Source organism: Podarcis vaucheri (genome assembly GCF_965113315.1).
Source record: "Podarcis vaucheri genome assembly, chromosome: 2".
Taxonomy (NCBI): domain Eukaryota; kingdom Metazoa; phylum Chordata; class Lepidosauria; order Squamata; family Lacertidae; genus Podarcis; species Podarcis vaucheri.
The window spans coordinates 127,932,154-127,957,751 of NC_138760.1; the positions used below are offsets into that span (position 1 = coordinate 127,932,154).

At 45.1% G+C, this 25,598-nt stretch overlaps 1 protein-coding gene across 13 annotated transcripts in view; it reads right to left on the bottom strand.

Annotated features, from left to right (window-relative positions):
* Window positions 1-1,935: 1,935 nt before the first annotated feature.
* Window positions 1,936-25,598, bottom strand: part of LOC309527296 (vomeronasal type-2 receptor 26-like) — a 123,966-nt gene continuing 100,303 nt past the window's right edge. For 4 of the 13 annotated variants that reach the window (XM_082214020.1, XM_082214021.1, XM_082214022.1 and 1 more), the window contains 4 exons: window positions 9,220-10,035; window positions 7,021-7,248; window positions 3,544-3,670; window positions 1,936-2,893 (listed from right to left, as the gene is read on the bottom strand). In XM_082214020.1, coding sequence (XP_082070146.1) covers window positions 1,980-2,893; window positions 3,544-3,670; window positions 7,021-7,248; window positions 9,220-10,035 — 2,085 coding nt within the window. In that variant the 3' untranslated portion in view covers window positions 1,936-1,979. Of the gene's footprint in view, window positions 2,894-3,543; window positions 3,671-7,020; window positions 7,249-9,219; window positions 10,036-11,014; window positions 11,286-17,902; window positions 17,967-22,177; window positions 22,305-23,317; window positions 23,542-25,598 lie in introns of those variants that run through there. The other 9 variants (XM_082214017.1, XM_082214015.1, XM_082214016.1 and 6 more) reach the window with 6 other exon arrangements.

A 25,598-nucleotide genomic window follows, 5' to 3' on the forward strand; every position in this document is an offset into this window, starting at 1 on the left:
GCTGACTTTTTCTATATTCAATCATAACAGGCCTCAACTTATAGTCCTCTATTTGCCTCTGTAAAGCTGGTGCTCCCACTTGTATTATTTTAGGTTCAACAACAACCACTTTCTCCTTCGTCTTCTCCCCAATTTGTCCTGTCGAAATAAATTCCTGTGTCAAATCCTGAATAATTTCTGTGTTGGTGTTCACTTTTTGTCCCAAACTAATCACTTTTTGTCCCAAGTTATCAATTTTAGTAGTCATAACATCCGTCTTCTTGTGGAGCTGTTCCAGTGAGTAGCTTATCTAACATAGTACAGTCACCAAGACTTCTTCTGTCAACATTCTTAAATGGTCCAAGGTCAATCCCTGATTCTCACAACTTCTTATCTTACAGCTGTAGATTCCCCAGCTCCACTCTTGTAACAGTTTCAAAAGCTCCCTCTAGAGGGAAACAGTCTCCACTTGTATCAATCCTTTCAAACACAGTTTAAACAATAAAATTAGTTTCAATTTTCAGTTACTTTTCCTCCTTTTTAACTGCAGAAGAGGACAATGGAAACAATATGTTTCTCTTATTTAACCAGCTGTCAACATACGTTCTGTTCACAGTCAATGAACTCTCCCAAAACATCAATCTTACTGGCAGCCCGTTTCCAGGTTCAGAGCAGTGGTAATTTGATTTTCATGACTCTCTCCTGCAGGCTTGCTAGGTCCAAGATTTTCCCCCTCTTCCCCTGCTTCCAAGGTGGGTTTAATAATTTTAACCGATGGAAATTTACTCCTTTACAAAAGACTTTCTAGGACTTTAGCTTGCAACGTCTTTGCTTCACTCTATTTACAAAAGAGGAAGGCAGACTTCCTGTTTGAAACCTTCCCGTTTCGGTGCCAAATTACGATGTTTAAAGATCCAATTTTCCGTTCTACTCACGGGTAGTTGTTTAAAGTCCAATTGTCCACAGGAAAAAGTCAGCGCTCTCCGGCAACAGCAATGCGGCTTCACTCCGTGAAAGAAGCAGTCGATTTGAAGCACCGCGCCACTCCCCCCACGTCGCTCCGGATCCCCGAAACCGGGTTTCCCCGCGAGTAGGGGAGGCGCTAATGGTGCCAGCCGAATCCCAGGTCCACAGGCTTCTCCCGCCTGTGGTTTTTAGTGGGTCTCCGCCTTCACTGCGGCGGCCAGACCCTGATTTCCACGGAGCGGGTTCCTCCCGATCAGAGGAATTCCACCATTGCCGGAGGCGCTAACCCGGAAGTCCGGTAAGAAACCTTTCCTTGTCTTTATGCTTTCCTGGGCAACCAGCCAGAAGCTGCTGACAGCATCCTGACAAATTGTCCCGAGTCAACTTTAATTGGCGGTTAGGTCATGACAGATGGCGTAGCAGGAGCCACGGGGCAGTCAGCCAACACTGATAACCGAGAAGAACCATTTCAATGGCTTTTACAACAAAATTTATTGTTAAGATCACACATAGAACAATTAAGCAGAACAATAAATCAACAAAATGCAGAATTCGCAAAGATTTCCTGGGGTATCACCTCACAAGTGAGGGGGTGCAAATGGATCCAGCTAAGGTGCAGAGCGTAGTTTCGCGGCTGGAGCCCAAGACAAAGAAAGACCTGCAGAGGTTTGTAGCATTGGCCAAATATTACCGCAAGTTCATGTCAGCCTATTCACTACACCCCTCACAGATTGCTTGATGGGGCAAGAAGCCATTCCAGTTGACAGCTGAGGCATAACAGGCATTTGAGCATCTCAAAACCTTGTTCTCTTCAGAGGTGTACCTAGCTCATGCAGACCCCCACAGGGTGTTGGTCAAATAAACAGACGCCTTTGACAGAGTGGTTGGTGCTGTGCTTTGAAAGGAAGACCAAGATGACCAAAGTCTTTATGCTTTCTTGGGCAACCAGCTGGAAGCTGCTGACAGCAATGTTTGGTCCACGTTAACAACATTGTATTTTATGTGAAGCCAAGAATCTTCAAAGAAGCTAAGAATTAGAAACTACCACCTTCACTTTTTGTAGTTAGATGTGCCTTTGTGTTTAGATCAGGCCTGAGTATGATAATGTAGCACTTGGGAAGGAAGATGCAACCCAGAAGCCCAGCACTGGAGGCCAACATAGAGAAGATCTGCACGGCCACCATGTACTTCCCCTTGGTGCTCAGGTAGGTGGGAACAAAGGACACCCAAACACTGCAGAAGACCAGCATGCTGAAGGTGGTCAGCTTGGCTTCATTGAAGGACCCAGGAAGCTTTCTGGCTAGAAAAGCCACCGTGAAGCAGATGGCAGCCAGGAAGCCCATGTAGCCAAGGACAGTGTAGAACATGGCAACAGATCCCTCATTGCATAGAAGGATGATCTCTCTAGCTTGGGAGTGCATGTCAGAGTCTGGGAAGGGTGGGGAGATTCCCAGCCAGATGGTGCAGATGACAACCTGAATACTGGAACAGGAAAGGACAATGGAGTTGGCCAGACTCTTCCCCAGCCATCTCCTCACCTTGTTCCCTGGCTTTGTGGCCAGGAAGGCCAGCACCACAGTGATGGTTTTTGCCAACAAAGAAGAGACGGCAACTGAGAAGATGATGCTGAATGCTGTTTGTCGGAGAAGGCAGGTCACTTTGCTTGGCTGGCTGATGAACAGGAAGGAGGACAAAAAGCAAAGCAGGAGGGAGATAAGGAGGATATAGGATAAGTCCCGATTGTTAGCTTTGACTATGGGAGTTTCCTTGTATTTAATGAAGATTCCTTTCACAATGCCAGTGGTCAAGGACAAGAAGAGGGCAAAGGACACCAGGACAATCCCCAAGGGTTCTTCATAAGTGAGAAATGTTATAATCTTGGGGACACATTTGTCTCTTGCTTGATTTGCATGCTGTTCTTCTGGGCATTTGGTGCAATGCTTTGCATCTAAGGAGAAGGAGAATGACTTCTGTATCACTAACAAAATTCTTACATGCATAACTGTCTGTTTTCTAATACATTGGGAAACAATAATAAGAGATTAATAAATGATAGGATTTTGATTATTTGGAATACTTAAGTATTTAAGCCAGTGGAAAAAAACAGCCTAAGATTGATTTGCATGCTGATCTTCTGGGCATATGGTGCAATGCTTTCATCTGAAGAGAAGAATGACTTCAGAATTACTAACAAAATTCTTACATCCATACCTGTCTGTTTTCTGACAGAGGTTGCCATGGTGATGCACTGTGCGTTTGAGATGTCAGGAAAATACAGTCTTTAGCATGGTGTGCTGGGAAGAATAAGGCAGAGAACAAGAAGGCGCCCATTTTGGCTAGGCTGGCTGAAGATTGGTGGGAGGGATTTCTTCGACTCAAGTAAGCTGTACTGCTATGGCAAACAAGTCGCTCTGATCATGTGCTAAGATCTGGACTCCCTCCATGCGGACTGAAGGTGTAAATATGTGAATAAATCCTATTTCTTAAAGCTACGGCAGTCTCCCCCGCAACTGCAATTCTCCAAAGGAGCACGAACCCTGGGTGACCCCCTGGAGCCCCCTGAAATCTTGCCTCTCCCTTTCTTCTGGAGTCACCCACCTTCCAGAATGGAGATGGTCCCTTCCGCACAAGGAGCACAATCATAGCAGCAAACGGCCTCCCCTTCTTTAGCAACTCTGGCATATCCAGGGCGACAGCTTTCAGTGCATTTTGAATGAGGCACGACCTAAAAACACGGAGAGGGAGAATCAACGGAGAGCAGCATAAGTTACAGACATCATCTGAAGGCCCTGACTAAAAATACGCTCAAGTAAAAATCATTTTTATAATACTGAGACCAGGTTAGAAAGCTTTAAAATGGGAGTAAGACCCTTTCAAATTTGGTAGAACTGTGGAGAGCTCATTTTCTTTCTGACATAAAATTTCATTTTTAATTGTTGAACACAAATATTGTTGAACACAAAGGATTAAACAAACTATGGCCTTTTAAACTGCATTAGAGATTTATTGTTCTTTTTTGTCACTGTGAAAATGTTCCCATGTTTTGGACAAAGTTGTTGAGCTTTATTTTTTCGCTTTCTAAATGTTTTTGGGCTTTTCTTTTCTTTTTTTAATAAATTTTTTATTGGGTTTTCAAAACTTACACAAACACAGACAATACACAACACAAACATACAAACACAAAGACAAACACATATGATTTCAAATTCCTAATTTCTTAACCACTTTCCCTGACTTCCCCACACCTCCCCCTTCTGCATCCGAACTCCAATAGTTTAGTCAGCAAGTTCTTATCTCCCACCTTTACCTTATTAATATTTTACTTAATTCTTCTTAGTTAACCAAATTTAACTTATAAACCTCAATTAAACCAAAATACATTTACATACTTTTCTAAGGACGACCCCATTTCCCTTCCACAATTTCCCCAATTTTTATATTATTTACAAAACAAAAAAACAGAAAACAACATATAATTTTACACCCTTTGGATTCCAAAACTCTCGCCCCCCCCTTTCCCGGTTTCGATCCTCAAAAATTATCCACCAATCTGTCAACTCTCAGCCCGGAGGCCCTTAAATCTCTTTCAGTTCCTCTCTGCCGGTTTTGTTGGTAGTCTTTTATAGTAAACATCGAATCTCGGAGAAGCTCTGTCCCAATGGGGTCTACATTTCTTCCAACCAGACCTCCATATTCAAAAGTGGAGCCCGAATCATGTTTCTTGTTCCTTTTAGGTCCAAATGTCCCAAATGTCCCAAAAGCTCCAACTTTCACCTTGATCAAATTTATAATCCATAGGTCTTCCAATCTCCCCATGGGGAGATTCCTCCAATCTTCATTCTCAAGTTCAAACCAAATTTTCATCATCCAGGTCTTGTTTTCTCTATAATCCATTTTTACAGGCCTCTGGTTGTCCTTTTTCACCTGCAACCTTTCAGCTCCTCCTTCCCACTCCTCTGAGTCTGCACATATCTCTTTTTGTTCAACTGCAGAATTTTCTTGAGTCAAGTCCTTAACACCATCAACAAGATTATTTACTTTCAATTTCAAGGTTGAAACATCTGTAGCCAGAGCTACACTCTGATCTTGTAATTTTCCCACAAGAAAGAACATTCTTTCCAGCTCGGCCTGTAATTTTCCATCTGCAGCCATTGTAATGTCTCAGAACCCCCTCTAGAGGGGTTCTGGTTACTTAATATTCTTTCTCCAACAATCTAGTTACTTTGTTCTTATTTGTTCTTAATTTTCAACGGCTTCAAGTCAAATGTATCAAAAATAACCAGCAGAAATAACGGAAGGCGAATTTTTGTAACTTTGACAGCTCGTTTGACAGCTGTCAAACTCTTTATATCTCCTCAGCAGGCTCTCTCGCGGATCACTCCCAGATCCCGGGGGGTTGCGCCTCAACTCCTTAAAATCAGTTCTTATCCTCCAGCAGAATACTTATAGTGCCAAATTGTGGAATTAATAACTTTTTATCTCACAAAGAGAAAAGTGGTCTCACGACCTTAGTTATCCAATTCTTGCTTTAAATTGTCTACAAAACGGGGGCGGACTTCCTTTTAATGCATCCCCCGGTCGTGCCGAATTTAAAAGAAGGATTTTAAATCCAATTTCCGTACTACTCACGGGTTGTTACTTTTGCAGCCCAAATATTCAAGGAAGAAGTCAGCGCTCTCCGGCCATGGCTCGTGGCTTCACTCCGTAGAAGAAGCGATCCACTCACAGCACCACACCACTCTCCGTCACCTGCTCCAAAGCCTTTAAAAAGGCTTCTTCGTGGGTCGGGGAGGACGCAAATGGTGCCCGCCGAGTCACCAGGTCCACAGGCTTCCGCGCCTGTGGTTTCTGAGGGTCCCCACGTCGCCGCCGCGGCAGGACCTGTCTTCCACGAAGCCGATTTCCTCCAGAGCTCGGAGGGAATCCGCCATTTGCCGATCGCGCTAACCCGGGCTTTTCTTTGAATTGGGCTTTTCTTTGAATTGTTACTCATATTATTTTTTAAGTTACTCTGCTTGCCATATACAGATAGGTAGCCGTGTTGGTCTGCCATAGTCAAAATAAAAAAATGCCTTCCAGTAGCACCTTAAAGACCAACTAAGTTAGTTCTTGGTATGAGCTTTCGTGTGCATCTGAAGAAGTGTGCATGCACACGAAAGCTCATACCAAGAACTAACTTAGTTGGTCTTTAAGGTGCTACTGGAAGGCATTTTTTTATTTTGCTTGCCATATGTACAGGTTTTCCAGGACATGTTGCTGTTTCAGCAAAAAGCTGTCTGGGTGCGATTTCTGCAGCCCATTCCTAGATGTGTCCAAGACAACCCAGAGGAATGGCAGCCATACACTATGAAGCGTATTGTTGTGCTTTTATAAGCAGTCGCTGTTACTGGGCAGCTGAAAAAGCCCACATGGCAGCTAGGGCCACACTGCCAAATTTGGCCCATTGATGTCCTTGTTCATCCACTCAGAGAGATCGATGAAAATGCAAGCTTAAGAGCAGCCTCTCCTCTCTTTGCCCCTCTCCATCTGATTTGCTATGCAAAAAAGAGAGGGGAAAACAGAGAGGGAAAACAGCAGCGGTGTACACAACCAAGAGCCGGTCTCACTCTGCACAGGGCCCACTTAGGGTTAAACTGAAAATGGCACCTATCAGAAAATTATCAGAACTTAACAGATGTCACAGCAAGGGAACCAGAGCCGGTTGTGCCATAGTTGCTAGAGAGTTGGATGAGAACCCAGGAGACTAAGGTTCAATTCCCAGGTAGCCATGAAGCTCCATAGAGAGAAGGTGGGATATAAGTACAGTGGTACCTCAGGTTAAGTACTTAATTCATTCCGCAGGTCCGTACTTAACCTGAAACTGTTCTTAACCTGAAGCACCACTTTAGCAAATGGAGTCTCCTGCTGCTGCCGTGCCGCCGGAGCACAATTTATGTTCTCATCCTGAAGCAAAGTTCTTAACCCGAGGTAATATTTCTGGGTTAGCGGAGTCTGTAACCTGAAGCATATGTAGCCTGAAGCATATGTAACCTGAGGTACCAATAAATAAACAGATAAATGAATGAAAGCAATGACCTTGCTGAATTTCCCAGGCCACACAATGGCTTCTGGTTTAATGGAGAATTTTATGTAGGAAGATGCCTGTCCCTCGATGCTCCCAACTTTCATTCTGCTGTGAGATCTATTGGGAAATACGACCCAGTTCATGATATCAAAGTTGGCAGTCAGCTCCCCATTCTGATCAGAATACATCCCTCCTATGGATGAATTGGAAATCCAAATTTCTTTCAAGAAAGTGTGAAGCTAGAATGGCAGAGAAAACACCAGCTTTATAAAACATGATATCCGGATTTTGTGAGAAAATGAGTATGTGGGTATATGATTGAGCAAAGCTTTTCATGACTTTGGATATTTTGTGGGGCATAGGCTTGTTTTTCTTGGATAATTGAGTAATGTTCCAGACATCTTACCAGTTTTGAGAGAATGATCCTAAATCAAGGACATCGAGGTCTCGTGTCAGCTAAAGATAACAACCTTTTGGTCATTACAACTGGTCCTTTATCAGGTTATAAATTCACAGGACATATGACTCAAATAAACACATATAGAGGACACATCCTAGCAAGCACTTGGGAACTGTAGAAAGCTAACATGCCTTTTAATTGGCTTTAACCTATCCTATTGTGATTTCAACTTTCTGTGTTTTAAATAAGGGTTTTCTTTAGTGAATTTTTTTATTTTAATGTTTTTGTAAAATACTTTGAGGGTTTCCTCATGAGTCAAGCAATATATAAATGTTATGAACTAAATATAGTAATTAATTAATTAAGCTTTATGTAAGAGAATGCTCCTTAACAATTTTTCATAGCTTATTTTGTGCTTTGAAAGATTCATAGAATCATAGAGTTGGAAGAGACCACAAGGGCCATCGAGTCCAACCCCCTGCCAAGCAGGAAACACCATCAGAGCACTCCTGACACATGGTTGTCAAGCCTCTGCTTAAAGACCTCCAAAGTAGGAGACTCCACCACACTCCTTGGCAGCAAATTCCACTGTCGAACAGCTCTTACTGTCAGGAAGTTCTTCCTAATGTTTAGGTGGAATCTTCTTTCTTGTAGTTTGGATCCATTGCTCCGTGTCCGCTTCTCTGGAGCAGCAGAAAACAAGCTTTCTCCCTCCTCTATGTGACATCCTTTTATATATTTGAACATGGCTATCATATCACCCCTTAACCTCCTCTTCTCCAGGCTAAACATGCCCAGCTCCCTTAGCCGTTCCTCATATGGCATCGTTTCCAGGCCTTTGACCATTTTGGTTGCCCTCCTCTGGACACGTTCCAGTTTGTCAGTGTCCTTCTTGAACTGTGGTGCCCAGAACTGGACACAGTACTCCAGGTGAGGTCTGACCAGAGCAGAATACAGTGGCACTATTACTTCCCTTGATCTAGATACTATACTCCTATTGATGAGGCCCAGAATTGCATTGGCTTTTTTAGCTGCCGCGTCACACTGTTGGCTCATGTCAAGTTTGTGGTCAACCAAGACTCCTAGATCCTTTTCACATGTACTGCTCTCAAGCCAGGTGTCCCCCATCTTGTATTTGTGCCTCTCATTTTTTTTGCCCAAGTGCAATACTTTACATTTTTCCCTGTTAAAATTCATCTTGTTTGTTTTGGCCCAGTTCTCTAATCTGTCAAGGTCGTTTTGAAGTGTGATCCTGTCCTCTGGGGTGTTAGCCACCCCTCCCAGTTTGGTGTCATCTGCAAATTTGATCAGGATGCCCTTGAGTCCATCATCCAAGTCGTTGATAAAGATGTTGAATAAGACCGGGCCCAAGACAGAACTCTGAGGCACCCCACTAGTCACTCTTCTCCAGGATGAAGAGGAACCATTGATGAGCACCCTTTGGGTTCGGTCAGTCAGCCAGTTACAAATCCACTGAGTGGTAGCATAGTCAAGACCGCATTTTACCAGCTTCTTTACAAGAATATCATGGGGCACCTTGTCAAATGCCTTGCTGAAATCAAGGTAGGCTACATCCATTCCTCCCAAGCTTCCTAAATTATGTATTTAAAATGATTTTAATCAATTTTCAAAGTATATAAGAACCACAAAAATAGATGAACTATTAAAAAATCCTTATTAACGTGTCCTACTAAAGACAGGGCATAGGAAACCTAAACATATTTAACAATAACAATGAGGTAAACTACAAAGAATATAAAATCTGAAACGGATTCCAGAGAGCATTTGCAAAAAAGGGGAGAGGACAGACCTTCCATGGCTGCAACCTTTGAAGTTCCAATCTGTTTCCTCCACTCGCCATTAACATCCATTTGGATCTGGATGAATATGCGACATTTAAGGCCTGGGCCACAAACTGGACACCGTAGTAAGTGCTGTAGCGGTCTTGAGACCAGATTTCCCCCATCTCTTTCTGGGACAATGCTTCCAGTAGTTCCTTTTCTGTGCATCTTGTCCAACCCTCCACACATAGCACACTGTTTGAACATGTACAACTGAATGCTCTTGACCAAAACTGTGCAGCTTTAGCTTTAGCTTCAAATGAAAGTGGAGTATAGTAGCCATGTTCTGTCCGTTTTTTGGTATTCATTACAAAGGACAAAGAACCTTGGGCAGGCTGGAAGTAATCTGTGCCACCAAACAACATCTCATCAATGTCCAGAAGATCTGTTGTGATCCAGACTATCCCTTGAGTTTTCCTCACTTCATCAATTCTTTGTAACATCATGATTGGATAAATTCTGTGCTCAGAGTCCCCATAATAAACAAACACCTTGACTTGTCTCAAGGCAGATACATTAAAATGCAAGTATGAGAGTTTCAGAAGATTAATTTTTTCCAAGAAAGCAACACAAATCTCACTCCGGATCAGCAGAAGGGTGAAGGCTCTTAGGAACCTTTCTCCATTGTCATTGTCTGGAACAAAGAGACCGATCCACGTCCACCCGAAATGGAGCAACAACTTGACAATCCCCATGTACTGTGTTTCTTCTTTGGGGACTATCCGGTAGATAAAAGGGAACTGGGTTTTGTCATTCAGATCATGAGCAGCTGAGCCAAAACTGATCTAGTATGAAAAGGATTGGTGTCAGGGTTTCAGGAATACACAAGAAAGGCCTCACTGCATGATCAGGCCAAAGGCCAATCTTCTCACAGTAGCTAACCAGAGGCTTATGGGATGCATGCCATTCCTCTGATGGAGGAATCCTGTTCAGTGGAGGACCTGGAGCTTACAGAGAAGGAAGTGGCTCCAATGGACACTGAGACAGACCAGGGCATCTGGGGCCTTCAGGGGTCATGCTACCCCAAACTCTTCCTAGAGTCACAATGCAAAGAATGAGAGGCAGATGCTAAACAGCAGTGCTTTTTTTCTAAAAAAATATGTTTAGGGGCACTCTCGCTTCCATCTTATACTCAGGAAACACTGGGAAAGGAAAGGAAGCTGCCAACAGGGGTAGCAACGGAAGTGATGATTCACGATGCTATTCAATGGAACTGAGGATTTACAATGCTAGAGAAGAAACTAAACATTTGTAGTTTCTTCTCCTGGTAGTTTCACAAAATGTTTAGGGGTATGCGTCTCCCTGCGTCCCCCCAGAAATAGCACTGCTAAGCATCTATACAATCTGGAGGAGTCCAAGCACTTAAACCTCTGTGTTCAGTTAGCTGCCACTGGTCTTCCTGAGAAACAAGAACTCATTAGGAGCCAGGGGCTACTGTCAACTACATCTTCCTATTGACAGTCTGGGGAGGGAGACAGGAAGTGGCTGAGGGTTTTCTAAATTGCTTTCCACATTCTAAAAATGTGATTCCTTCCCCCCTAGTCTCTCTTTTTGGGTGCTTTTCTTTTGTGTTCCTTGGAAAAATTGGCCCTTAGAATATTGTGAAGTAGAAATCCCATCAGTCTGCAAAAGCATGACTAATTGACAGAATGGTTGGCTTTGCAGTTTAGAAACTTCTGGGTGCATGAAGGGGTTCCTCACCACTGCAGGAGAGACAGCAAAGAGGAATGAAACATAACTGATCTCTTCTCTTCCAATTCCTACCTGCGCCATTTTGTAGATGCCTAACATGCTTGAAATAAGGTGGGGGATTTCAGAAGAAGTTGCTTCAAAAACAGCCAACACGTTATTCTTTCTTCCACAGCTGTAGTTTGGAATACTGTCTAGCATGGCATCGGCAGTTGTCCTGACATCAAAAGCGGCCTCATAGATGCTATAGCCCAGGGTGACATTGGCTAAATGCTTAAGATGCCGGGTGATCTCCTGGGTTGCAAACAAGATGGAGAGGACTGCTGAGGTGTCATTTGCTGAAAAACTGCAAATAAATGAATAAATGAAAAATCATTTTAGCCTTCCATTCTCCATTAAATGAAAACAACTCCTTGCTCTATACAAGTTATATCTAATGGGCCAAACTCTGCAGCTAGGAAGGAGCAGAATCTTACCCAGATCCACCAAGAAAGAAAGGAGTAGCATTTAGTGGAGCTTGAACTGGGGTGAATTAGACTGAAATGATCACGTAAAGTTTCTTAAGTGCAGAGACCTGTTAGGAACTCCTTAGAGGATGAGAAGATATGAAAGAGAGAAATGCCCTCTCTTGGTCTACCCACCTTAACTTCTGAGTCTGGTGGAACTACCTAGTAAGATTCCTATACTGATTTGAGCGTTCCAGCGAGTCTGAAGGGAAGGAGGTGGTCACCTTGCATTCTGATTTTTACACTTTCTTCGATCCCCAATTGCAAGATTAGCATGATGCAATCCAAATACACCCAACAGCAAATGAGACATTTAAGTTAGACAGTTCTGTTGGGAACAGGGGAAGCTCTGCAAAGGCATGTAATTATTGACCAGGAAGAAACACCCTTTTTGCATAAAAATATATTAAAAAGCCAAATTTTCCTTTAATGTGTTATCTTTATATGGAGCAGTTCAGAAAGAGCTTCCCAGGAAGAAGGACATGAGATGATCAATTGTGCTTTAGATGCTGCCCTTTTATTAAGGAAACTATAGCCCAAAAAAGGGAAAGGATTCAGAATTAAACTCTCTTTTTGCAGGATATTAAGGGGTCACTGGGTACTTCAATGCTGACTTTCAATCCCCAAATCTAATTCGAAAGGCAATAGGGGGGCAATGGAGAGAGAAAGTTTAATTAGGGATGGGCAGAAATTAGATGCTGCCTCTGGAAAACAGCAATAAATGTGAATGCAGACTGGGTAACATAAAGTCACTTACGTCTTAACAGTGTTTTCGGGATGCCGGAAAAAGTTGAATGTTCTATAAATTGCTGGAAATATGACCTGACTAATGAGGTCTCCTGGCCTGTAATAATTCAACGGATCAGATTCCATATATAGGTTCAATGGGCATTTTGCTTTCAGCATCCTACTGGCTCCATGGGGCATTAGCAGCAGAAACAGCAGCAGCAGAAATATCATCCTGACTATGCCTGCAAGAGTCGTACACTCTTATGAAAGAAGTAACATTAGAAGTACAGCTGGACTACTACAGTAGCTTCAGAAGCAGAGAAAAAGGAAACCTCCCATAGAAACAAGCCCTGCCAGCCCCAAATCTCTCAGGCGAGGCTTCTGATATTTATGACCCAGTCCTTCTTGCAGCCTTGTGACAATAAGTTATCTCATTCTGCCTGTGATTCTGATGCTTATGTGATTTGTGGACTCCAAGGCCACCATTGGCGAAATCCCTGGACTAGATAAACAAATCACCATGATTTTGATAATTATAAGGTTAAGAAGGTCCACCTCCTCTGCAAATCCCTGGAATCGGTGTGTGACTCAATGGGCAGCTGCAGAGCCAGGGCAAAACATGTTTGTGAGAACTCAAAGATGGGGCTGTCAATCTGGGCCCTTCTAAACTTGACGAAACATTGACCAGTAAAGTCCAAGAAACTATAGAATAGCTATGATGGACCAAGGCGGGACATGATAGAGGTTTATAAGCATGCTGTGGATAATATGGATAGGAAAAAGTTTTCTTCCTTCCCAGTAATAATACTAGAACTTTGGACTTTAAGCGGGAATTTAAACCCTTGTGTCCTAGGCCCCTGTCCAACTCCCTGATCACTACACCACACTGCCTCAGAACTATAGATTCATTGGCATCCAATGGAGGTCTCTAACACAGAGATAAGCCATGAGATACTCACATGAGATAATAGAAGTTAGTGCTGAGTGGTCAATTGGCTTTATACAGTAGCAATAATATCTGCCCTTGGCTTAGTAATGTTGATTTATTGATCAGACGTGACCTGCTAATTGGTTTACGACCCAACTTAGCTCTTTACAGCGGTCCGGCGCGCTTCCCTTCAGCTGCGCATTCTGCTCCTTCCAGTCACGCCTAGCAGAGTAAAACACAGCGGCAAAGCTGTCACTTAGCTTCAGACAGATACACAGAGTACCAGATTGTCCATTTACAGCTCTTTATTGCGACATTTCTCAGAAACCTCCAGGACTTCTCGCAGCCATGACAAATTGCGTCCTTCTCCCTCAAAGACCGAGAGGAACAGAACAGAGAACTCCTCCCAGCTTCCAAAGCTGACGTCAGAATGTTGAGGCATCATGGGAACAACTTAACCTCTTAAGTTCCGACACCCACACCCCCTCTTGCATCACATTCTGACAAGACCTGTGGAACAACCACATAACTCTCAGGTTCACACTGTGCGAAACTTACCCATGCACCTGTGGCCTGATACCTTTCAGGTGGAATACCCTTCGTTGTGCGACTTGACCGTCTGGGCACAAACTCAGATGTCTCCCTTGACACACCATCACCAGCAGGTGTGTCCTCTGCATCCCGGGATTCCCCCTCTGACTTATAACGACTTCGAATCCTCTCCCTCACACTCACCGGAGAACTAGGCTCACTCTTGGCCTCCCTTTTAACAACTTGTGGAGATGCCCCACCCTGCTCCAGACCTTGGTCAGTGACCTGGTCGTCATCAGCAGACTCAGCCTCTCCTTCCTCCTCCTCAGAATCTTCCTGCTCTGAATCAGACAGACATTCTGATAGAACATCACGCTTGACAGGAGTCTTTGACCTTTCATCCTGTTCGTAGAACTCAGCGTGTTTGCTGATCAGCATCTTACTCTGATCACCTGATGGGAACGCAAACCTCCATGCACGCGCTGTTGGCTCATACCCACAGAAGATCATTTTCCGGAACTTGGGTCCATCTGGCCCTTGCAAAGCCTTAGGCACCGGCACAGATGCGTCCGAACCAAACGTGCGCAGAAAATGAATCTGGGGTTTCCTGCCATGCAACAAACCAAACGGTGTGTCACCTATCATTGAATTGTAGGTACGATTCCAGGTGAAACCCACATACCTGATTGCCTCCAGCCAAAACTTTGGTGGCAACCCAGAATCTGTCAGCAACACCTTTGCAGCCCTGACCAGAGCTTCACATCTTAGCTCTGTCGCCCCCCCTCTGATTGGGTGAAGTCACTGTGTGACGTATCCCTTTCTTGCGAAAGAACTTCTGCAAAGCAGATCCTGTAAACTGAGCACCTCTGTCACTTGTGACTGCTCGCACTTTGGTGGAGAACCTTAGTTCCCCCTCCTCAATCCAACCTTTGATCAGTTGTGCTGCATCTTCCTTGGATTTGAGACCATGAGTCCAGGTGTTCTGCGTAAAGCTATCCTGCATTGTCAGCAGAAACCTGGCCCCTCCCAGACTTGGTTCCTTTACGGGACCCAACAGATCTATGTGAACCAGTTCAAAGGGTTTGGTGTGTACCCTCTCCACCTTTGGGTAACTGCACCCTTTTACCTTTGCCTGTCTGCATGCTTCACAATCTATGACACATCCACATTCTACAATGTTACAACCTTTGGCGACCTCAGGCAGCGTCTGTAGTTCTTCTAAAGAACCATGAGCTGTCCTTGCATGCCAAACATGGGCACATGACACATGAGTGGGAACTGTAGCACGCAAGGCTTGTGCTTTTTCAACCTTCTCCTCACCCTCCAGAGGCGTTTTAAGAATGAAGAGATCATTCTGCCCCTTTTTAACCTTGGCAAGTATCCTCCCTCCTTTGGAGATTGTGCAGGCATTATCCTTGAAGCAAACCTTAAACCCCTTCTTTAACAAATAAGGCACAGACAAAAGACAGTGGTGTATCCCTGGGACGGTACAACACTCCAACTGCTCCTGCAAAACAGAAACATAAACAGTTGCAACGTTAGTTACATTTTGCTTCTGTCCATTTGCGAAAAGTACAGTTTTTCCGATCGGAACTGCCCTGCAATTCCACATCTCGACAGCAGGGGTCTCTGGAATCAAATTGCAATTAGCTGCAGAGTCTATCACAAAACAAAACTCAGAGCCTTTCTCACAGCTGTCCTCAAACAATGCCAGACTGGCTGTTATTTGATAAGTCTCCTCCTGGTGTTTGTCACGTCCACCTGACTCAGTCCCACGCCTGACAGTTCTTCCAGGCTGGTTGCCATGGAAACCCGACTGGTTCCCATGGGAGTTGACCTTGACAACATCCTGCCTTGCCTCCTTGCTCCGGTGGGGGCAATTGCGACGCAGATGTTCCGTGGAATTACAAACGTAGCACCGACGAACAGAAAAACACTGGGGTGAGCTCTCAGCTAGCAAAGCTTCCGGGACACCAGCTCCGCCCCCTCTGAAACAGCACTTCCCCTCGGCATACACAGTGGAAACTTTTCCAAACTGGCTTTTGGGCTTCTCTGCCCCCCCGGCACTTCCAACAGCACTCTGTGAGGCTGTAAAATCAGGGCTTCTGGCTGAGCACTCGGCATCATCCTGCTCCTGGCCTCCTGCTGAGCTTTGACACAAACCCCTCAGCACATTCCAGGCGTCACAGGCCGACTCAATGCCTTCCAAATGCGGCAACAGCTTAGCATGTACGCTTGCTCTCAACATGCAGATCTCAGCTCTCTCAGCTTTCTCTCTCTGCATTTTCTCCTCCAGAAAAGCAGACTGCAGCTTTTCTGCATCTCTGTCCACCAGCCCCGCAATTTCAGCAGCAGCCGGTTTGCCTGGGGACGGCTCCTTCTTGCGTACGTCCCACAGGCCAGTTGCCCAAAACCAGGCCCTCACCCTTCTGACCCAGGTTTCCCACGACTGGGTGGTGAGCTCTTCAAGCTTCTCAAGCGGAGCTTCAAGCACCTCTTGGTCTTCTGCCATCTTCCCCCGGGGCCCAGCGTACTCACGTAAACAAACAGCCGCTCTCCAGCTCCCGGTCTAGCAGATCAGCTCCTCCAGCTGAGATCGTCTGCCTCTCACAACTTCAGGCAGGACTCCAAGCTGGCTTCAGCGTCGTCGTCAGCTTGCCTTCAAACGTTAGGCACAGCTCCAAGCTCTCTGCAGCCTCATCTCAGCTGGCTTTCTTGCCTCAGACACAGGCCTCCGCTCCCGTCAGCGCCACTGCTTCAGAACGCAGACTTCAAAGCATTCCGGCAGCCTCCAGTGACAGCTTTACAAGCGGTAATTAAGGCTCCATAACCTGTTGATTTATTGATCAGACGTGACCTGCTAATTGGTTTACGACCCAACTTAGCTCTTTACAGCGGGTCCGGCGCGCTTCCCTTCAGCTGCGCATTCTGCTCCTTCCAGTCACGCCTAGCAGAGTAAAACACAGCGGCAAAGCTGTCACGTAGCTTCAGACAGATACACAGAGTACCAGATTGTCCATTTACAGTTCTTTATTGCGACATTTCTCAGAAACCTCCAGGACTTCTCGCAGCCATGACAAACTGCGTCCTTCTCCCTCAAAGACCGAGAGGAACAGAACAGAAAACTCCTCCCAGCTTCCAAAGCTGACGTCAGAATGTTGAGGCATCATGGGAACAACTTAACCTCTTAAGTTCCGACACCCACAAGTAATACAGTGGTACCTCGGGTTACAGACGCTTCAGGTTACAGACTCCGCTAACCCAGAAATAGTACCTCAGGTTAAGAACTTTGCTTCAGGATGAGAACAGAAATTGTGCAGCGGCAGCAGGAGGCCCCATTAGCTAAAGTGGTACCTCAGGTTAAGAACAGTTTCAGGTTAAGAAAGGACCCCCAGAATGAATTAAGTTCTTAACCTGAGGTACCACTGTATATTAGCAGCCGACTAGAGATTCAATTCAATTTGGCTTCCAATGAAGCTGAATGTTGGAAGAGTCAGGAGAGAGAAATCTCTTATAGACCTTGAAGATTGCTCCTTCCCTGGAATAATTTCAATCATACATAGTTGGGCTGAGGAAGGCTATTAACATCAGTGTTATCTATGGGGTCCAGTATGTAACCATCCATTACACATTCAAAAACAGTGTGTTTTACTGCAGGTGTTAGTGGAGTTTGGGGCAGATTCTTGAAGATGTGGAACCTTCTGAAGTGACTCTCACTGCTTGCGAATGAGGCCTTCAGCTGTTGAGGTTCTATTGCTCTTTGAACCACTGTGGAAATTGCTTTTTGTAAGAACTCACTGATGGGCCTGTCAATCTGTGTATGGGTAAAAGTTTCCTGTGAAGTCAACAGTGGAATCCTAGCATCTCTACTCAGTATTCCCATTCAGTTTTGTGGGTCATCCTCACACTGTCTTTGCATGCTAGGAGAAGCTTTCCCAATGATATTTCTGCTTCTGGAGCACATTAAGAACGAATCAGATTATAGACCCACTAGAGGTGTAAAATAAATGAAACAGCACCATTGTGTTTTCATTGATTTTTTAAAAACTAAAAGCATATTTTATAATCAAAACAGCAACAACTATTTTAATATTTATACCCCACCCACAACAAGAGCTGTTTGAAGAATCACTGTGTCTGATATGTTCACCCACAACTTAACACACGAAAGCTTATACCCAGAACAAACTTAGTTGGTCTCTAAGGTACTACTGGACATTTAAAAAAAAATATTTATTTCAGCTGCTTCAGACCAACATGGCTACCTACCTGAATGCAGTAGTCCAAGTGGGAGATAACTAGAGCATGCACTACTCTGGCGAGACAGTCTGTGGTATGTAGGGCCTGGTTCCCTGTAACTTCACTTCTCGAAGTGAGGGGACTGCCAGAAGACGCTCGTAGGAGGACCTCAATATCTGGGTTGAGCAATGGGGGTGGAGATGCTCCTTCAGGTATACTGGGCTGAGGCTGTTGAGGGCTTTAAAGGTCAGTACCAACACTTTGAATTGTGCTCAGAAATGTACTGCGAGCCAGTGAAGATCCTTTAGGTTATATGGTCCCAGCGGCCACCCCCAGTCACAAGTCTAGCTGCCACATTCTGGATTAGTTGTAGCTTCTGGGTCACCTTCAAAAGTAGCCCCACATAGAGTGCATTGCAGTAGTCCACTTCAGTAGGTATCTCAAGAAGTGGGCATGCACATGAAAGCTTACACCCAGAACAAACTTAGTTGGTCTCTAAGGTACTACTGGACATTTTAATATTATTATTTCGACTGCGTTAGACCAACATGGCTACCTACCTGAATGCAGTAGTCCAAGTGGGAGATAACTAGAGCATGCACTACTCTGGTGATACAGTCTGTGGGCCGGTAGGGTCTCAGACGGCCTACCAGATGGAGCTCAATCCGTTGGCTACTATACATCCTCCAACCATCTCCAGATACTCACACAGGACCTTCATCCCCTTCACTGGTTCCGATGTAAAAGAGAGGTCGAGCTGTGTATCATCCGCACACTCCTGAACACTCAGCCCAACCCCCCTGATGATCTCCATATTCTTCTTCATGCTCAGGCTATGAATTAAAACATTAGGTTTGCTGGAGAGCCAGGCTGCTGGTGACCTAGTTGCAGGAGTAACGTTGGCCAGTGACGTTACCACGGATGAATGCAGATGTATCATTGTGACATCAGTGTATGATGTCACAGACAGAATGAGCTTCAAACCTCAGCAAAGTGACAGTTAACAGTCAGACCCAGGCTTAATGCTGTGGGTATTCGTGGCAGATGATGAAAAGGTGGAATGGCAGCTGGTTGAAGTCATTAGAAAGCATCCAGGACCCTCCATCTCCTAGAACCTGGCAAGCCTTGAAAGTAGGAGAGCAAAGAGCTCAAAGACAGAGGGCACATAGCAGCACCCATAGTAGTGACGAATGAGGAAGTGGGAGAGACGAGGGTGGAGATTCACTTGGGACAATACTATTATCCAAGAGGCTGAGTTCTATAGCCTCTCTCTGTAATAATTGAAATAAAAAAGGATGGTAAGAAATCTTTCCTTGTCTTTATGCTTTCCTGGGCAACCAGCCAGAAGCTGCTGACAGCATCCTGACAGATTGTCTCGAGTTAACTTTCATTGGCTGTTAGGTCATAAATCATGACAGATGGCGTAACAGGGCAGCCAGCTAATACTGATAACCTAGAAGAACAATTTCAATGGCTTTTACAACAAAATTTATTGTGAAGATGACACGTAGAACAATTAACCAGCACAATAAATCATCAAAATGAAGAATTGGCAAGGATTTCTTGGGGTACCACTTCACACTTGAGGGGGTGCTTATGGATCCTGCTAAGGTGCAGAGTGTAGTTTCGTGGGAGGAGCTCAAGATAATGAAAAACCTTCAGAGGTTTTTAGGGTTCATCAACTATTACCGCAAGTTCATGCCAGCCTATTTGAAACTCACAACCCCCCCCTCATGGATTGCTAGAGGGGCAAGAAGCCGTTCCAGTGGACTGCTGAGGCGCAACAGGCATTTGAGCATCTCAAAACCTTGTTCTCCTCAGAGGTGTACCTAGCTCATGCAGACCCCCGCAGCCTGTTGGTTGTAGAAAGGGATGCCTATGACAGATTGGTTGGTGCTGTGCTGCTGCAGGAAGACCAAGAGGGGGCACTAAGCTTGTGCGCCTTCCACTCTCAAAAATTGGCTCCTTCCGAACAGAATGACACTATTTGGGAAAACGACCTTTTAGCAGTCAATGAAGCCTTTGAAGTGTGGAGACACTTCCTGGAAGGAGCATAGCACAAGGTGGAGGCGTGCACCGACCATCACGATCTGGAGTGTCGTCTAAATCAGCAGCAGGTCCACTGCACACAGTTCTTTGCTCGGTTTGACTTCAGGGTCCAGTATGTGTCGGATAGTCAGAATCGAGCAGTGGATGCTCTCTCCAGGAAGCCTGAATATCAGAACGACGAGACAGTCTCAGTGTATAGACATATCTTGAAACCAGCACAGCTACAACTAGGTGCTGGATCAGTCATGGAAGTCACAAACTTCCAGCAGCAAACAAAGAGAGGATGCCTTCGCCAAAGGCAGTTAACAGCACTGCAGGAAAGCAGCAATGAAGCCAAGGGCTTTGTAGAGGAGGGTGGCCTATTGTAGAGAGAAGTTCTCTACATCCCAGCGGGAGACCTCTGAGCCAAGGTGCTGGGTCAATGCCATGACAACCTTAAACTGGGCTACTTCGGGCAGCACAAGACGTTAAAGCATGAGGCGCAGCAGTTCTGGTGGCCAAGGATGAGGGAGGAGGACATGAGAGCCTGTGAGAGGTGTCAGTGGGCAAAGAGACCAAGGGAGGCCCCAGCAGACTTACTACAACTGCTGCCCACCCCACAAGGAGCATGGGAAACCATAGCCATGGACTTCATCACAGATGGAGGAAGACACAGCTCAGAGGCAGATGAGGGGTAAAGTTGGGAAATAATGGGAGAGGAGGAGGAGAAAGAAATGGAGCAGCGGCTTGCTGACACGGTATCAATAGAAAGCATCACAGACCCCCCGCCTCCCAGAACCCAGCGGGCCTTAAAAGTAGGAGAGCAAAGAGCCAATGACAGCATCCTGACATCAGGGTCAGGTCCACTTTAGCAATACTGTATTTTATGTGACGCTAAGAATCTTCAAAGAACCAAAGAATCAGATACTACCATCTTTGCGTTTTGTAGTTAGATGTGCTTTTGTGTTCAGATCAGGCCTGAGGATGATAATGTAGCACTTGGGAAGGAAGATGCAGCCCAGAAGCCCAGCACTGGAGGCCAACATAGAGAAGACCTGCACAGCTACCATGAACTTCCCTTTGGTGCTCAGGTAGGTGGGAACAAAAGACACCCAAACACTGCAGAAGACCAGCATGCTGAAGGTGATCAGACTGGCTTCATTGAAGGACCCGGGAAGGTTCCTGGCTAGGAAAGCCACTGTGAAGCAGATTGCAGCCAGGAAGCCCATGTAGCCAAGGACAGTGTAGAACATGGCAACAGATCCTTCATTGCATAGAAGGATGATCTCTGCAGCTTGGGAGTGCATGTCGGAGTCTGGGAAGGGTGGGGAGATTCCCAGCCAGATGCTGCAGATGACAATTTGGATACCGGAACAGGAAAGGACAATGGAGTTGGCCAAACTCTTCCCCAGCCATCTCCTCACCTTGTTCCCTGGCTTTGTGGCCAGGAAGGCCAGCACCACAGTGATGGTTTTTGCCAACACAGAGGAAACCGCAAATGAAAATATGATGCTGAAGGCTGTTTGTCGGAGAAGGCAGGTCACTTTCCTAGGCCGGCCGATGAACAGGAAGCAGGACCAAAAGGAAAGCAGGAGGGAGATAAGGATTATATAGGATAAGTCCCGATTGTTAGCTTTGACCATGGGAGTTTCCTTGTATTTAACGAAGATTCCTAGGACAACACCAGCGGTTAAGGACAAGAGGATGGCAAAGGAAACCAGGACAATCCCCAAGGGTTCTTCATAAGTGAGAAATGTTATAGTCTTGGGGACACATTTGTCTCGCGCTTGATTTGCATGCTGATCTTCTGGGCATCGGGTGCAATGTTTTGCATCTGAAGAGAAGAAGAATGACTTCAGAATGACTAACAAAATTCTTACACTCATACCTGTCTGTTTTCTGACAGAGGTTGCCATGGTGATGGTGTGTGCGTTTGAGGTGTCAGGAAAATACAGTCTTTAGCATGGTGTGCTGGGAAGAATAAGGCAGAGAACAAGAAGGCGCCCATTTTGGCTAGGCTGGCTGAAGATTGGTTGGGAGAGATTTCTTCCACTCAAGTAAACTGTACTGCTATGGTAAACAAGTCCCTCTTGATCATGTGCTAAGATCTGGACTTCCTCCATGCAGACTGAAGGTGTAAATATGCGAATAAATCATATTTCTTAAAGCTACAGCAGTCTCCCCTGAGTCTTCAGTTCTCCAAAGGAGCATGAACCCTGGGTGACCCCCTGGAGCCCCCTGAAATCTTGCCTCTCCCTTTCCTCTGAAGTCACCCACCTTCCTCAATGGAGATGGTCCCTTCTGCACAAGGAGCACAATCATAGCAGCAAATGGGCTCCCCTTCTTTAGTCACTCTGGCATATCCAGGGTGACAGCTTTCAGTGCATCTTGAACGAGGCACGACCTAAAAAGAAGGAAAAGGAGCACCCAAGGAGATCAGCATAAAATACAGACATCATCTGAAGGCCCTGACTAAAAATACGCTCAAGTAAAAATCATTTTTATAATACTGAGACCAGGTTAGAAAGCTTTAAAATGGGAGTGAGACCCTTTCAAATTTGGTAGAATTGTGGAGAGCTCATTTTCTTTCTGACATGAAATTTCATTTTTAATTGTTGAACACAAATATTGTTGAACACAAAGGAATAAACAAAGTATGGCCTTTAAATTGCATTTGAGATTTATTGTTCTTTTTTGTCACTGTGAAAAGGTTGCCATATTCCGGACAAAGTTGTTGAGCTTTATTTTTTCCCTTTTGTAAATGTTTTTGGGCTTTTCTTTGAATTTTAATTTTTTTAAAAATCACTCTGCTTGCCATATGTGCAGGTTTTCCGGGACATGTTGCTGTTTCAGAAAAAGCTGTCTGGGTGCAATTTCTGCAGCCCATTCCTGGATGTGTCCAAGACAACCTGCAGGAATGGCACCCCTATACTATGGTGTGTATTGTTGTGCTTTTATAAGCAGTCACCGTTATTGGGCAGCTGATGAAGCCCACATGGCAGCTAGGGCCATACTGCCAAATTTGGCCCATTGATGTCCTTGTTCATCCACTCAGAAGGACAGATGAAAATGCAAGTGTAAGAGCAGCCTCTCCTCTCTTTGCCCCTCTCCATCTGATTTGCTATGCAAAAAAGAGAGGGAAAAATAGAGAGGGAAAACAGCAGTGCTTTACACAATCAGGAGCCGGTCTCACTCTACACAGGGCCCATTTAGGGTTAAACTGAAAATGGCTCCTATCAGCAAATTATCAGAACTTAACAGATGTCACAGCAAGGGAACCAGAGCTGGTTGTGCCATAGTTGCTAGAGAGTTGGATGAGAACCCAGGAGACTAAGGTTCAATTCCCAGGTAGCCATGAAGCTCCATAGAGAAAAGGTGGCATATAAGTACCATAAATAAACAGATAAATGCAATGACCTTGCTGAAGTTCCCAGGCCACATAATGGCTTCCGGTTTAATGGAGAATTTTATGCCGGAGGATGCCTGTCCCTCGATGCTCCCAACTTTCCTTCTGCTGTGAGATCTATTGGGAAATACGACCCAGTTCACGATATCAAAGTTGGCAGTCAGCTCCCCATTCTGATCAGAATACATCCCTCCTATGGATGAATTGGAAAGCCAAATTTCTTTCAAGAAAGTGTGAAGCTAGAATGGCAGAGAAAACACCAGCTTTATAAAACATGATATCCGGATTTTGTGAGAAAATGAGTATGTGGGTATTTTATTGAGCAAAGCTTTTCATGACTTTGGATATTTTGTGGGGCATAGTCTTGTTTTTCTTGGATAATTGAGTAAGGTTCCAGACATCTTACCAGTTTTGAGAGAATAGTCCTAAATCAAGGACATTGAGGCCTCGTGTCAGCTAAAGATAACAACCTTTTGGTCATTACAACTGGTCCTTTATCAGGTTATAAATTCACAGGACATATGACTCAAATAAACACATATAGAGGACAAATCCTAGCAAGCACTTGGCAACTGTAGAAAGCTAACATGCCTTTTAATTGGCTTTAAGCTATCCTATTGTGATTTCAACTTTCTGTGTTTTAAATAAGGGTTTTCTTTAGTGAATTTCTTTTCATTTTAACTTTTTTTGTAAAATGGTTTGAGGTTTTTTTCAGGAGTCAAGCAATACTGTATATAAATGTTATGAACTAAATATAGCAATCAATCAATCAGTCAATCAATCAGTCAATTAATTAAGCGTTATGTAAGAGAATGCTCCTTAACAATTTTTAATAGCTTATTTTGTGCTTTGAAAGATTCCCCCTAACTTTCCCAAATTATCTTTTTTAAAAAATAATTTTAATCAATTTTCAAAGTATCTTAGGACCACAAAAATAGATGAATAATTAAAAAAAACTTATTAACATGTCCTACTAAAGACAGGGCATAGGAAATCTAAACATATTTAACAATAACAATGAAGTAAACTACAAAGAATATAAAATCTGAAACGGATTCCAGAAGGTATTTACAAAACAGGGGAGAGGACAGACCTGCCATGGCTGCAACTTTTGAAGTTCCAATCTGTCTTCTCCACCCGCCATTACCTTCCATTTGGATTTGGATGAATATGCAGCATTTAGGGCATGAGCCACAAACTTGACGCTGTAGTAAGTGCTGTAGCGGTCTTCAGACCAGATTGCCTCCATCTCCTCCTTGGATAAACTTTCCTGTTGTTCCATTTCTGTGCACCTTGTCCAACCCTCCACGGATAGCACACTGTTTGAACATGTACAACTGAATACTCTTTCGAAAAGCTGCGCAGCTGCAGCTTTAGCTTCAAATGAAAGTCGAGTATAGTAGCCATGTTCTGTCCTTTTTTGGGTATTCATTACTGTCAGGGGTTCAGAAGCAGAGACGCAGAGAAGGGTGGAAACAGAGAGCGAGGGGGAGGAAGCCGAAGGGAGAATGAGTGATGATGACGACCCGAGATCTCCAAGCCTAAGCAGTGAGTCAGAGGACTCCCAAAAGGGAGCCCCAGTGAGCAGAGCAAGGGGGGGATCCGGGGGGACACCCCAGGAGGAAGGGAACAGAGGAGATTCAGAGAGCAGCAGCTGGAAGTCGGGACCCACGCTCATAACTGAGGGCGGCAGCAGCTGGAAGTCGGGACCCACGCTCAAGACTGAGAGCAGCAGGGAGGAAGGTAGCCAGGCATCGGGTTCCGGAGGCTGTCAGCAGGAGGGAGGGCACGAGTCAGGGGTGGTCACGCCCTCCTCAGAGAGCGAGGCAACGGTTAAGAGGAAAGTAGAGAGTTGGGCGCGCGCGCCAAGTTCAAATGCAGCGGAAGCTGGAGCAGTAAGCAGCCCGGAGAGTGAGCCAGGTCCTAAAGCCCGCCGCAAGGAGGCAGAAGGATCAGGGGGGTCAGCGTCAGAGGAGAGTAGAAGGGAGGAGGCCCAGGGGGGCAGAAGGACCCAGAGACGTAGGGAGAGGCGAAGGAGGTGGAGCAAGGCTAGGGTATTAAGCTGGTGTGCAAGAGGCGGGGACTCAGACGGGTCTTCGCCGACCTAGAGCAGAAGGTGTAGAGCTGCACGCTGCAGTTCGGAAATGAAACCTGTAACTCAATAAAGACTCTTTTAAAGTGGACGCTGTGTGGCGTGGTCCTATGTGAGCTGGGACCTGGTAGCAGCTCTGACAGTAAGACCCGTCTCTTCAAAGCTTCAGAAACCTGAAACCTCGCAGCGGGAGCAGAAGC